Genomic DNA, 15315 nt, shown 5'->3' with positions numbered 1-15315 from the left:
TTCATCAATGTCTAAGCAATTTTTAGTTTATACAAACTGGGTTTTTTCATTTTAGGAATTATGTTTTTGATTCCAAAGTTTTCTTCTGGTAAGACAAATGTAATTCATAGAGTTCATAAAACACAAATAAATTGGTTAACAGTGAGAACACTTGTTTTTAATACTTGCAAGAGAAAGAAATTTTACCTGGGTTCTACAGACAGCATGGTTTGAACTGTACTGAAAAACACCCTGAATTGTTCAATATAACAACACAATGGTGGATTTCACTGTTAGTCTCTGTTGGTTTAGCTCATTAGCACTAATGATCAAGGCCATGGCTTATAACAAGGGTCCTGTTTTGCCTGGACAGTCCCAGCATAATTATTAATTGTGCCCCACTATATTCTCAGATGCATTCCAGTTTGGATGATAAATTATATGGTCACCTTGGTTATAATGTGTTGGCTCGTTAGCTTAGTTCTTTTCCATTTCCACAGATTATGCTCCTATCCAGAACCTAATGAGCCATTTATAAGCTGGTCTTTGTGGTGCCCAGGGAGAGAATTTGCACATTTGTATCTTTCAGCACATTTATCCCAGTCACTAAAAGCTTTTACAAATGGTGGATCAGTGACATTTTATATAAGAAGAATGAAATATCATTTATTTTGTAGATTTTCTTACTTTTTTGTGGGACATATGACTAAAGAGTAATATGACTTTTAAGAAACAAATATACAAAATTAATATATTCAATTAAATATTCTCTTTACCCAGGGAGTTTTCTTTTGAGACTATACCTGTGCTTACAGAACTTTGTTGTTATTTATAATATTTTAATAGCTTCTCTTTTTATCATTGGTATCAGAGCATTTATCATATCTTAAAAAAGACTTCTTGGAGGATGAGTTTGTTTTGAGAAAGCCTGAATCTAGTTGAAACAAAGTCTATGGATAAGGTGGTTCATCAAGCTGGACTGGTATTGCTTTAGGCTAATAGCAATTTATCACTATCAATCAATGACACCAATTTTCTTTCTGCACTTGTACATGAACTCTGAAGGCAATACCAGATAAGGAAGTAAAACAAATGCTTTGAGAAATGGCCGTATCATTTGAAGAAAGGTATCTATTGCTAATGGATACATCATTCTGGCATATTGGTTTGAAAATCTGTTTGATTGCTTTGCAGAATAGTGACTCAGATGACCCCAAAACAATAAACCTGCCAGAACTTGAATATTCTTTCCTCCCTGAGGTGCTTCAACCTGTATTCAAACAATAGCTTTTAATCTACTAGAAATCTTTTTTTGTTTACCCTTTCATTTGTTTTTCATCTTTTCCTTTTATCTTGGCTCTTTTCTAATCTTTCCCTGTCTCACCCTTATTAACATGTGTCTGTGCAGACTTCAGAATAAGTTTTTTGTTTTTGGCTGTTGGTGACCTGATAATAAAGCTTAAAACAAGTAGGACAAAACAGAATTCAGTGCCAACCATATCCCTCTCAATCTTGTCCAGCCCCCTAGCAGAGCGGGATCCTTTGCTGGCCCTGTAATCCAGCCCTGTAAAGTTCATCCTTTTGTTACTTGATTGCTTTCTGTGAGAACTCTTGTTTACTTTCCTATGTAGGTTTCCCTTCTTGGGTTAAAACATAAATTTCAATCTGAAGTTCTGTTTTATCTTAATTTATAAATTATGAAGAGAGGGAATATGAAAAGTGCAGGTTAGTGAAATTATATTTAATTTTCTGGTTCAAAGCGTACATTGAAACAATCTTGAATGTTTGGAGGTAAATATGAAAGTAATGGTTACAGTTGCTGTAAATCAAGTTCCTTAAGATTCTAGTTAAAAGTAGAAAAAGAGTAAGTTTAAGTGTGTGTGTGCATGTGTGTGTGTGTAATAAAACCCAATTTCTATTTGTAATAAGTTGAAGAATTCAAGTAGAAATTATGTTAGTTATTGTCAGGTAAAAAGAATATACAAGAATATATTCATGGGTTGAGAAATGGGGAGAGTGTGCCACCTGGTGGTTCTCAAAGGTATTTTAGTTACTATTGTTAGAGTTGCATTTCTATTTAAAATTAGATTTTTAAGAAAAAAGTTTGGAAAAGATTTTAATTATAGAAACTATCACTTTAAGGTCATTCTTTTAAAATTTTATTTTATGTATCTCTTTATTAGTAGACAGTTGTTAGATTCTAAGTGTAACAGATCCCAAATCATCCTCTCATATCAGAATCATTGGGGTTTAGATGATTTATTTTTCCAAGTTCAAGTTTCCATGAAAAAGCATAGCTTGGGTGAGGAAATTTTATGTCTGTCTCCAGATTTCACTGTTGATATGTACATTCCACTAATAAAACATTTTGCAAATAACAAGAACAAAATTTAGTTTTACCTTGGGTTGTGGATCACATTTTCATCTAATAAATAAGGTTCAAACGCTCTTACAATACTTGCTGATTTCTTATGCTAGCATATCTATTGCATGTAAGTTTAATGTCTTAGAAAACAGAAAGTCCTTTATTTACGGTCAATGACTTATCTTGGATTTTGCCATGGATTTTCTGAATAGCTAGATAAATATTTCCATATAATATTATTTGATAGTTCTTTCCAAATTGGCTTCTGTGTTCATATTTTTCTTATTTTAAGATCACCTTATTTATTCCTCACAGTTTAATTGGTTTTACATTACATTTTGATTTTATTAAAAAATACAGTTCTGAATGATTAGCATAGAATTTACCACCCACCTGACAAATCGATGAATAAAATGGATTTTTACAGCTTGTCATTTGTAATTTCATAGATCCGAGATCAGCCTGTTGTTGGGCAGCTGATTCCAGACTGCTATGTAGAACTTGAGAAAATCATTTTATCGGAGCGTAAAAATGTGCCAGCTGAATTTCCTGTAATTGACCAGAAACGATTATTACAACTTGTGAAAGAACATCAGCTGCAGTTAGATGAAAATGAGCTTCCTCATGCAGTTCACTTCCTAAATGAATCAGGTTTGTTTATTGCATATTTTTTGAAAGCTCTGCTGTAGTAATTTGTGAAAATGCACCTGAACCTTGTATAGAACTTACATTTAAAATTTAACAGAATATTGACAAAATTCTTTAATAGGTAACTGATTTTTTTTCTTTTTGAAAGATCATCACGAGCACTGATGTTGAATCATGTATTATGTCATAAGAGAATAATTTAGAAATTATCTAAGGGCAGTAGTTGAAAAGGTCTCTGAGCAGGAGTTAAAACGTGGGTTGTAGAACTTGACTGTACTATTCAGGAGCTGTGAGACCCTATGTGGAGGCTATTTGTACACTGTAAAGAAGAATTATTATTGGTTTAACTTGGCACTTGGAGAATCAATGGTTGCCTGAGATGATGCAGCTACTGAGTGGCAGATCTTGCTCTGTTGCGTAACATGTTGTCAGCATGACCTCACAGATGAAAACTCTTGAACAGACTTTGGTGTTAATTGTGTACTTGATCAATATAACCTTGCTAGAAATGTGTGAGTTGATTTATAGTGCTCGGATAAGTGGTTGGGAAGTTGCTTTTGATCCCCAGATTCTGCTGTATGAAAAATAATCTTCATGTGGATTGAATCTGATCAATTCATTTCCTCATTGTTCTTAAACCAGTAGCTTCCTTTGATATTTTGTGTTTCTTACCTGTATTCGAAAATAAGATGTCTTTGTAGTATGTAATTAGAAAGCCAAAAATATTTATGAATTTCTATTTATTTCTAAATACATGCTCTGCAATGTATGGCTTTGTCTTAAATATGCTTAAATATGATCATTTTATATAGTTCAAAATATAACTTTTTAAAATAATATTTGGATTTTAGAGCTTGGGAACTGGGCTGCCTGGGTTCGGGTCTCAGCTCTGCCACTAATGATGCTGAAGTTTACTCATCTGTAAAATGAAGAGGTTGGACTAGATTCTCTCTAAAGCCCCTTGATATTTGCATATTCTAAATTCCAGCATTCACTCTTGATTTTTACTCCAGGGGTCCTCCTTCATTTTCAAGACCCAGCCCTGCAGTTAAGTGACTTATATTTTGTGGAACCCAAGTGGCTTTGTAAAGTCATGGCCCAGGTTGGTATATTATATTTTTGTGGCATGGGAGTAATGATTGAAGAAAACTACAAGTGACACCTAGAGCACTGAGTTTTATAGAGTTTGTGTTCAGTTAAGGTAGAAACTACAGTGAATATAGAAAACTGTAGAACAATTTGTGTAGAAGACTGCATAAAGAAGAACTTCATGGAAGAAGAGAAGACATCTTAGAATTTACTTTAATGTCTTTGTTTTCAAGTCACAGACAGGTGTTTGTACTGCTCTGTTCTGTAGTACTTTTCTAGATCCTGATGTTAGCTTTGGTTTGGTTATTGATATAGTCAATTGAAAGAAAGCTTTGTGAAAATCTTTGGGATAAGTACATATATGAAAATTGGGTTGATGAGCCTCTGAAACCTCAGTCTAGACAACATGGAGGAAAATTTTGACTCTTCAGTGGAATGTAAGTTCTAAATACTTACAATTTAAAAAATTTTGAATAGTGGTGGTTATGGCTGTCTTTATATTTCATATGGAAAATTATTTCTTCTCTCAATAACAGTTACCAATGAGTTTATATTAATTAGCTATCATAATCCACCTCTATAGATTTGCCACAGAAAACCATTCAAGCAGAACACACTAGCTCAGGGTTCCTCAGTGTCAGCACTATTGACATTTTGGGCCAGATAATTATTTGTTGTACATTGTAGGATGATAGCAGCATCTTTGGCCTCTACCCTCTAGATGCCAGTAGTACCTTCCCAGTATGACAAGCAAAAATATGCCCAGACATTGCCAAATATTTTAGGATGCACAAAATCACCCTGGGTGAGAACAACTGCATCTGGATGAATCATGAATTAAAGTGAGCCTGGGGAGGACATCTCCAGCATGTGCACTCACTGGTGGCTATTTTGTTTATGAGTATAATTTTTTGAGTCACTAAAATGATTGTATTTTTTTATGTTAGAAATCTCTCTTCTAATCAACTATAATGGTAATTAAATTCCCTCAGGTAATCTTGAATAATAGTTCCTAAATTTCATCTAAGGAAGAATAAGAAAAATATTTTAAAGAGGGAACTCATTTGTGGCTAAATCCTATACCACAGAACTTGAGAATGTATTGAAACATTGCAATTGGCAATTAACTGTAATGGGACAGTTATTAATATTCTGGCAGATTTTTTTTTTTTTTTTGTGGTAAGTGGGCCTCTCACTGTTGTGGCCTCTCCCTTTGTGGAGCACAGGCTCCGGACGTGCAGGCTCAGCAGCCATGGCTCACGGGCCTAGCCGCTCCGCGGTGTGTGGGATCTTCCCGGACTGGGGCACGAACCCGTGTCCCCTGCAACGGCAGGCGGACTCTCAACCACTGTGCCACCAGGGAAGCCCGTCTGGTAGATATATTTAAAGTAGATTTTCATCCTTCTGCACATATGCCATGGAAAGTATGATTTTACTCATCTACCTAATGAGAATGGAGCCAGGAAGGTATAGTGGTCAAGAGCACAAGCTCAGGGTCAGCATGACCTGCGTTCAGATCTCTCCTAAATCCTTACTCACTTTGACGTTTCTTAATGTTTTAAGCTTTTGTTTCTTCACTTGTAAAATAAGGATAATAACAATATTATCTTCTACATTGCCTCCCTAGTTCAGTATAAGTGAATAGTAAGTTTTAGCAAAAGTTTATATTTGACCTATTTGGTAATTAAAGACTTATGATTTCAGGAAATGAAAAAAAATCTTCAAAACTATAAAGGTGTATTCATGTAGTTTTGGAAAGTGTGCCAGATATGGAGCTAAATAAAGCAATATGTGTAGTTATATGCACTCTGTGTAGAAAAGAGAGTTTTATTTATACCCTGAAGATTTGTTGTTAGGTGGCACACTCTATCAGAAAATAACTGAACTCTGTATAGTCAAGAAAAGGCTAAAGTTGCACCAAAAAGTGATGTGTTTCCATGTGAATTGGGACTATTTAAAGTTGCACACATGTGGATAATATTAGAGTGGGTACATCTTATTCAATAGAATAACAAAGTGGTTTCCATCAGAATCACTATCTTTTAACAGAAGCAAATTTCCATCATGATGCAATAAAATCCCTGGAGATACTATGGAGTAATTAAGTTGAAACTCCATGAAAGTTCTCATTAGCATAGTTATACTATTAGTTATACTATAAACATGTTAATTTAATTGAAAATTAAGTCAAGAATTTGAAGAGCTCAAATTATTTTGAAAGATAGATCTAAAGGGTCAGTAAAATTTCTTAATGTAAAAGATAAATGCCATCATTTTTATTTATGTGATATACTGAAATATGTCATTTTTATTAAGGTTTAAAGAGAATTAAAGCCATAAGTAATCAAGTGAAGACAGAATGATCTGCCTGACACCAAACCAGCAAAAATAAATAGGGTTACTCACCTCCAAGTGAGTCATCAAGACAAGGGAAGAAATAATTTCATGGTGTAGAAGCTCTAGTGAGCCCAACCACCCTCTTTGTGCCCAGAGCTGTTAGGTCACTAAACTTATTAAAGTTTCCTTCAACACACAGAGGAATTTGCAAAACTCATTTAACTATATGATAAAAGAGATATGACAGGGACTTACTGGTAGAGTAATATAAAACTTGCATGGCAATTTAATCTTGATAAAATGTTGTGTGAGAAATTTGGAAAATTTTCTTTCCTTGCACAAGGGCATAAGTTAGCCTTAGAAGTTACCAGGCTGAAGGAATAATAAGAGGTCTTTTAAAGGTGATAAAATTAAGATAAGGTTTCAGTTTTTTATTGCTATATAACAAAATACCCCAAAACCTACTGTACACAAGTAAAACTTGGAGTAAAACATCAACAGCTTATTGTTTCTCACTGTTCTGTGGGTTGACTGGGTTCAGCCAAGTGGTTCTGCTCCACATGGCATTGACAGGGGTCATTCGCTTGGCTTCCTCATTGAGCTGGGCTGGAGAGTCCAAGAAGGCTACACTCACATTTTTGGTGTGTTGCTGCTCCTCCATGTGGTCTCTCATATATGCCTAGACCTCTTAAAGGCCAGGCCCAGAACTGGTAAAATGTCAGCTCTGCCACATTCTAGTGAGCAGAACAACCACAAGTCTTGTTCAGGGAAATGGATGGATTCTATATCTTGAAGGATTAAGCAGCCCACATATGTAGGGAGAGAAAAAATTAATGTGTCCATCTTTGGAAACTATCTGCTACAGATAGTGGTAGCGCAGCATAGATCTACTAAAAACATCAAGCACAAACTTCTATTTTAAAATCAGTTTGTCAGAGGACAAGCTATGCCGAGCCCTGCGCGTGAACAGCTGCGGCAGGGGCAGCATCCAGCAACGGTGCCAGCAGTTCCAGCCCATTGCTTTACTTTTTAGCTGCACCAACGTAGTCATTATGCCAAAGAGAAAGTCTCCAGAGAATCCAGAGGGCAAGGATGAATCCAAAGTAACTAAACAGGAGCCCACCAGACAGTCTGCCAGGTTGTCAGCGAAACCTGCTCCCCCAAAACCTGAACCTAAACCAAGAAAAACATCTGCTAAGGCCCTTATCCTATGCATAGATCCTCACATTAGCCCTACTGAGAAAGAACTGGCAACAAAAGTTAACAAAGGTGCTAAAGGGAAGAAGGAGGAAAAGCAAGAAGCTGGAAAGGAAGGCATAGAAAACTGAACCTGTAAACGAAGGAGAATGATTTGTCATGAAAATTGGGGTTGATTTTATGTACCTCTTGGGACAACTTTTAAAAACTATTTTTATCGAGTATTTTTTTTTTTTTTTTTTTTTTTTTTTTTTTGTGGTATGCGGGCCTCTCACTGTTGTGGCCTCTCCCGTTGCGGAGTACAGGCTCTGGACGCGCAGGCTCAGCGGCCATGGCTCACGGGCCCAGCCGCTCCGCGGCATGTGGGATCCTCCCAGACCGGGGCACGAACCCGTGTCCCCTGCATCAGCAGGCGGACTCTCAACCACTGCGCCACCAGGGAAGCCCGATATCGAGTATTTTGTAAATGCTAATTTTTTAGGACTCTACTAGTTGGCTTACAAAAATATATATGGACGGACATTTTACCTTCTCATAGTCATGATTTTTGGAAATTCCCATCATCCTTGAGTAAAATAAATACCAATTTAGTATTGGAAGCTGTCTGTAAAATTGATTCACCATTCCATGCACTTGCTTTAAAAATTTAGTCCTGTGCATACTCTCGTGTTTTTACTGTGTGTATTTGAATTTTTTCATGCAGTTTTTCTAGAGCAATAATCAGTGGTGCTTTTGTACCTAGGTTTTATGTGATTTTAATGAAACGTGGATAGTTGTGGCCACCTGATGACTATTTGTGGTTTAAAATAAAAGGTTTTCCTGCCTGCAAAAAAAGAAGTAAATAAAATAAAATAAAATCAGTTTGTCTAAGTAAAATAAATTAGAATAAGTATACAATAATGGCTGACATATTAGAGGTTACTTATATGCTTTTCAAAGATTATCTCATTTAATTATCAGAACAACTCTTTTAAATGGTACTTTATTAGTGCCCATTCTTGAAGATGAAGAAATTGATGGACAGAGAGGTTAAATAATTTATCCAAAGTTACATATTCAGGGAGAATTAGAGTTATGATTTCAAACCAAGTGGTTTGACTCCAGTGCCTATGAACCTAACCCTAGGATAAAATGCTCCAAACTTTATTTTTCCCCAGTTCACAAATTCAACAGTATTTATTCAGCACCTAATGATGTTCCAGATATTGTTCTGGTGCTAGGGCTATAGCAGTAGACAAAACAAGTTTCCTGCATTCATGGAGTTGATGTTCAAATGGGAGGAAATAACCAAAACATGTATCCTTAACATGTTAGGTGGTACAGAATGCTACAAAGAAAATATAAAGTATGGCTGGGGGTAGACAGTGAGTTTGTCAGACAGGTCTCAGCAACTTTAAAAACACTAAAACAGCAGTTTTCTTCACTACCTAAATTGTAAGAGCAGTTTGGGCTATAAACTATACAATATGGAGGAAGTCCCAAATTATAGTTTTTATTATTTAATGACACACAATACATTGCATTAGATATCATTATGTTCAATCAGTCATGCATTCATTGATTCAATGATGGTATACGTACAAAATAGAAATATAGTGTTGAGTGAGACAAGTCCTCGGGCCTACGGATTTTACAGTCCAGTATTTTACCCAGCTACATGATAATGTAAATAATGGTTGTTCCTATTTAAGTATCCCTTAAACATTATAGATCTACTAAAGAAAATTAAGCACAAATCTCTTTTTAAAATTAATTTGGCCAAGTAAAATGAATAGGAATATGTAGATAATAATGGCTAACATTTGAGGGCTTGCTATTTGCTACGAATTGTTGTATGTATTTTGCATGTTTTATGTGTATATTATTTTGTTCTCATGGCAACCTAAGAGACAGTCACTTTTATTATCTTATGTTACAGAGAAGGAAACTGTGGGTAAAGAAATTAAATATCTTTCCCAAGGTCACACAATTGGCAGTAGAGCCTGGATTTGAACCTGAGTTCTTCTGAACTTAAATTTTTAATTGTTATGATGATGATCAAAGCTCAAAGTATAGTCTCCACATTAGAATCATCAGAGTTTCTTGTTAAAAAAAGCAGATTCTCAAGCCTCACCTCAGACCTACTGATCCAGACTGAGTGGAGTCCAGCGAAATTCAGTGGTTACTTACTTTGTTTGAGAATCACTGAAATGTGCTAAGCTACCTCTCTTCTCGCTGATGGAAACGATCTCCTATTATATAAATGTAAAGTAACATTTCTATTGCAAACCTGTAGTGATAACACAGTCTGGAAGATAATTTCCCTAGGAATATACTATTGATGAGACTGTAACAAGGATGTGGGGTACTGGATTGATGTGTTAATTGGAGTTGGGGAAGGCTTGTGGTTCATTGGTTTCAGAGGATCTCCAGGATTTCTGATCTGAATTAACTCCCTTAATTTAATAATTTTTTTTGTGTGTGTGTAGGGAGTACATGCCCCACTGGGTTTCTAGGCTACATGGCTGCTAACTAGAGAAATTAGGTCCTGTGTTGTACTTGACAACATTAAAATTGTTTTAATCATTTTTACTGAGCACAGGAAATGTTTTAAATTCAAAACTTTCCAGAAAATAAATTTTAGTGATTATGTATAAGTTTAAATCTTTCAGATTTTGACAGTGAAAGTGGAGGGCTGTCCAAAACATCCTAAGGGAATTATTTCACGTAGAGATGTGGAAAAATTTCTTTCAAAGAAAAAGAGATTTCCAAAGAACTACATGTCACAGTACTTTAAACTCTTAGAAAAATTCCAGATTGCCTTGCCAACAGGAGAAGAATATTTGCTGGTTCCAAGCAGGTAAGCCAAAACTTAAAATTTAATTACCCTATGGAAATTCACCATATATTATATTGTTTTAGTAGTCAAAGTAACTTTGGTCTGTGATAAATGTACTAATATTTTTCTTCTTGTGTAAACTTTGTACTGAAGTATAACATTTTCTTTTAATGAAAACACTAAATTTGACATTTAAAGATACAGTAAATGACTGATTTTATGTATATAATTACTATTTGATTTAGCACTGCCTAATTTATTTAATAAAGGTTAATAGTGGACATAAGTTTGTGTGTGTGTGTGTGTGTGTGTGTGTGTGTCCTTACATGGTACTGGAAGAGTTATTAGGCAGATTCTGGGGATATAATGAGTTTTCAACATAGTCTTAAAATAATTTATGGCTGTGAATTTTCAGAGGTATGGGCAACACAATGGAGGCCTAAGTTATAGCCCTGTACTGTAGAAATTCTTACTGCTTTATAAGCACCTGGGAAATGTTATAAAGTAATATGACATTGAAAAGTGCAAATTGCATTGGTTGATGGATGGGAACTAATTCTAAAAATAGATATACACTCTTTTCTAGGACATGCATTTTTTTCTAGTTTTACAAAATCCCTTTACTTGTCTATGCGTAACGAACTGTAATAATTTATTTATAGTATAAATAAGATTATTGAAAAATTTCATGCATCTATATCTGAGCATGCATTTGAATTAATTAAATAACCATTACATTTTGAGTAGGAAGAGCATGTAGCAAAAGAACATTATAAAAAATGCAATTGCTTAGAATATTTATCTTCAATTCATTGATTTCAAGTAGTAAAGCACTTTGGTCAACATGATTGGGTATTTTATGAAGCTGTATAATGACAGTGTCCTTTTATCTTTAGTTTGTCGGACCACAGCCCTGTAATAGAGCTTCCCCACTGTGAGAACTCTGAAATTATCATTCGACTATATGAAATGCCTTATTTTCCAATGGGCTTTTGGTCGAGACTAATCAATCGATTACTTGAAATTTCACCTTACATGCTTTCAGGAAGAGGTATGTATTTAATGAAGAATTAATATTTAGAGAAGTTAGAAGGAAAGCATATTAAAATTAATATGTCATTTTCCCAGAGTTTACTTGTTTGTAAGGCAGCTGAAAATCAGAAAATAAGCTTGAAAGACCCCAGAGTGGCCAATATAAAGACATACACTCAAATAAGTTCATGCAATTTGTTAAGAAGAAAATTCCTCAAAGCCCATGTGTACTTATTTTAGACACATTTACAATGCCTATGACTATCTCGCTTTGCAAGCCAAAGCAGACTAGAAGTAGCAATTTTAAAAGGTGAAATTGGTAAGCATCATTAGTTTAAACACACCCACCCAACCTACACATACACACAAACATACACACACACACATACACACACACACACGCACGTGCGTGCAAAGAAAAACTAGGAATGGCCACCACTGCAGTCAGGGAGTTTTATTTAACAATGTAACAGTTCCTGACCATTCAGACCATTCTGTGTAGGGACCATACTAGCTCTATTCTGCTGCACAATCCCTGAGGGGCTTACAAAAAAGAATAAAAATGGGTGTTTATAATGCTAGCTCTTCCTCCTGGAAGAAAGATCTTAGTGCTTCAAAGGGAAAATATAATTTTTTATGTGCTTAACAAATCAGCTTTATGGAGGTGGTACTGTATTCTGAAGTAAACCTTATGTTGCTTGCAGTTAATCGACATATAGAAAGTTACATCACATCAAAGTATTGGTTTTAGCATGACCACCAACCTCTTTTTAAAAGTTATGGGAACTTATTTATGATTCTCTTTCTTCATCTATTACACATACTAAACTACTTAACACCATGAACCTGAAATCTATCTTAGGTTGTATACTGGGCATTTTATTTATTTCATTCCAAAATTGAGGATAAAATATTTAATATTATATTTAATAGATATGGATGGGGACTCATATCATTAACGATTCCAGTACTTTCCTTCAAAACAAATATATCAATCTTACTGTCATTTGTTGTGTGTGCAGTGAATTTTTCCCCTTTAGTTTATGGAGCCGCTAATAATTAATGGCTATATGTGGGTTCATTTAAACTTCTTTCAGAACGAGCACTTCGCCCAAACAGAATGTATTGGCGACAAGGCATCTACTTGAATTGGTCTCCTGAAGCTTATTGCTTGGTAGGATCTGAAGTCTTAGATAATCACCCAGAGAGTTTCTTAAAAATTACAGTTCCTTCTTGTAGAAAAGGTAAGGAAATTAATTAAAAACTTTGAATTGTACCACTAAAGAAATCTAAACTTTAAAAAAAACTTTATAGTTTTGTGACAGAATAAGGTTCTTTCCAGTTTTGTGACCGAATAAGGTTCAACTAGGGTGTTGATGAAGTCTTCTTTGGATTATGTAGGCTGTATTCTTTTGGGCCAAGTTGTGGACCACATTGACTCTCTCATGGAAGAGTGGTTTCCAGGGTTATTGGAGATTGATATTTGTGGTGAAGGAGAAACTCTGTTGAAGAAGTGGGCATTATATAGTTTTAATGATGGTGAAGAACATCAGAAAATCTTACTTGACAACTTGATGAAGAAAGTAGAAGAAGGTATGTGTTGACACAACTTACAAATGTTTTTAAGTGATCCTTTCAATATTTGTGAAGTTTGAAATAAATGTAAAAGTTATTCTTATCCATAAGGGATGAGTTAGAGGATACTACATTCAATTATAGTGACAGTTCAGAAAAATATATTTATTACCCAGTAAGATCTTATACTCTAGATTCAGAAAAAATGTTGGTTTGAGAGTTTGAATACTGGCTATTGAGCAACATAACCTCATCTGTGAAATAAAAGTACTGACCAAAACTACATCATAGAATTGTTATGAGGATTAAAATAGATGATACATAGAAGTAACTTAGCAATGTTAACCATAGGCTAAGTGATCCGAGAATGTTGTAAAAGTAAAGAATATGTAATTTCCTAGTCATGTATCAATAGCCTAAGGCAGTTCTGAATTCTACTTTCTAGTGAGTGAACCTAGGAATGAGTATTTAAAATTCCTAGTAGATAGGTATTAATTCAACTTTTAAAACTTTCTCAGAGTTTCTAGAGAAAAATAAGATTGGTAAGAAAACCTAAAAGAGTGATTAGAAATCATAGAAAATATGTGATTATTTCTGTAAATCAAAAGGACAAATGTATGTACAACCTTAAAAGTTTGTCTTTAAAAAAAAAATGTTTTATGTACTTCTCAGGAGACCTCCTAGTGAATCCAGATCAACCAAGGCTCACCATTCCAATATCTCAGATTGCTCCTGATTTGATTTTGGCTGACCTGCCTAGAAATATTATGTTGAATAATGATGAGTTGGAATTTGAACAAGCTCCAGAGTTTCTTTTAGGTAACTATTTTTGTTGGATTGAGAATAAAAATTAGGGTGCAGCTTTTATTTTTAATCTAGAAAATATTTACATATAATTATATTGTCATAGTTTTTAGTGTCTTCTTGTATTTTTTGTAATGTTTTTCCTTTGGGATAATATATTTTAAAGTAATATCATGTTGGGACTTCCCTGGCGGTCCAGTGGTTAAGTTTCTGCACTTCCACTGCAGAGGGCGCAGATTTGATTCCCTGGCCACGGGGCTAAGATCCCGCATGTGGCACGACACGGCTAAAAAAAAAAACAACACTTTTGTAGGCTGGGTTTGAGTTGAGGATGGGACCACCATGGAAGCACACATATTTATGAAATATGTCCTTACATTTGCTTTAATTTTCAGTGATAGGGAAGGCATTTAGGAAGTTTTCAGTTGAGTAATGCAGCCATTTTTCAGTCGCAAAAAGAATAAGTAAAAGAAGAACACCTCTATGTAGTCATTGTAGCAATTTTGTTGCTAAGTATGACAATCATAAATTTTCATTAAAATATTCCCAAAAAGCCAATTTGAGATTAAAAATTCAGAAGCATTAAATTGGTGATATACTCAAGTTCTAAACATTCTTGAGAATACTTGGGAGCTATGGAGAGTATTGAGTTGATTTAATGTACAGTATTTAAGTGGAGTATTTGTTGTTGTTATGTGTGTATACATTTTATTTTAATTAAATTTCCACAGAGAGAATGACTAGACGATGTGTCAGGATATTAATATTATTAACAAACAATGTCCAAAATTTGGGATATGACATGTAGGGGTAAATAACCTCCTTTGTACCTTTATTCTTTACATTGATTGGGAAATTTTGAATGATTTTAAATGCCTTTGCACTCTGGGAGTGAATATATTAGTAATAGTAGGCTAATGCAAAATGCTGAATTGTTAACACTGAATCTTAGACCTTAACCAACACCAAACTTGACTTGTGATTTGAAAGATACAGGCAAGTACCAGACATACTATTTTCTTTCTCTGAAAGAGTCTCAAGCCATCAGATACAGCTCCCCAAAATATACCCTTTTAGTGCACTAAGTTGTGTTTCAGATTAATGGACACGTTTTGAGCAATGTTATGTAGAAATGTTCAAAAAGTTCATTTTTGAAGCACCTGTGTTTTTCCACCAGTTTTATTGAGATGTAATTGACATATAGCACTGTATAAGTTCAAGGTGTAGAGCATAATGACTTGACTTAACATGTATGGTGAAATGCTTACCACAGTAGCTTTAGTTGACATCCATAATTGCATATATATAAAAAATAAAGGAAAAAGAAAAAAGTATTTTTCTTCTTGTGATAACTCTCAGGATTTACTCTCTTAACCACTTTCATACATAGCCTACAGAAGTGTTAACTGTAGTTATCATGTTGTACAGTACATCCCTAGTATTTATTTACATTATAACTGGAAGTTTGTAC

The 15315-nt window shown here is 34.6% G+C and overlaps 2 protein-coding genes across 8 annotated transcripts in view; both read left to right on the top strand.

The window, feature by feature from the left end:
- LRRK2 (leucine rich repeat kinase 2) overlaps positions 1 to 15315 on the top strand; it is a 142494-nt gene that overhangs the window by 88201 nt on the left and 38978 nt on the right. For all 7 annotated transcript variants that reach the window (XM_081249269.1, XM_081249267.1, XM_081249265.1 and 4 more), the window contains 7 exons: positions 2794 to 2995; positions 4006 to 4094; positions 10267 to 10454; positions 11330 to 11484; positions 12563 to 12709; positions 12867 to 13058; positions 13713 to 13859. In XM_081249269.1, coding sequence (XP_081105395.1) covers positions 2794 to 2995; positions 4006 to 4094; positions 10267 to 10454; positions 11330 to 11484; positions 12563 to 12709; positions 12867 to 13058; positions 13713 to 13859 — 1120 coding nt within the window. The remainder of the gene's footprint in view (positions 1 to 2793; positions 2996 to 4005; positions 4095 to 10266; positions 10455 to 11329; positions 11485 to 12562; positions 12710 to 12866; positions 13059 to 13712; positions 13860 to 15315) is intronic.
- On the top strand, positions 5767 to 10258 carry LOC308625271 (high mobility group nucleosome-binding domain-containing protein 3-like). The gene is made up of 2 exons (XM_081249271.1): positions 5767 to 7617; positions 7660 to 10258. The coding sequence occupies exons 1-2, from the start codon at positions 7471 to 7473 to the stop codon at positions 7744 to 7746; spliced, it is 234 nt and encodes a 77-aa protein (XP_081105397.1). The 5' UTR covers positions 5767 to 7470; the 3' UTR covers positions 7747 to 10258.

Source organism: Mesoplodon bidens (genome assembly GCF_964165515.1).
Source record: "Mesoplodon bidens genome assembly, chromosome: 11".
NCBI classification, from domain to species: Eukaryota; Metazoa; Chordata; class Mammalia; order Artiodactyla; family Ziphiidae; genus Mesoplodon; species Mesoplodon bidens.
Note: the sequence above shows the minus strand (reverse complement) of the source record. Positions and strands in the feature narration are given on the sequence as shown.

Coding starts and splice junctions, on each gene's coding strand:
- LOC308625271 (XM_081249271.1), top strand. CDS start 7,471: ATGCCAAAGAGAAAGTCTCCAGAGAATCCAGAGGGCAAGGATGAATCC. Junction 7,618..7,659: donor CAAGAAAAACATCTGCTAAG/GCCCTTATCCTA, acceptor AGCCCTACTGAG/AAAGAACTGGCAACAAAAGT.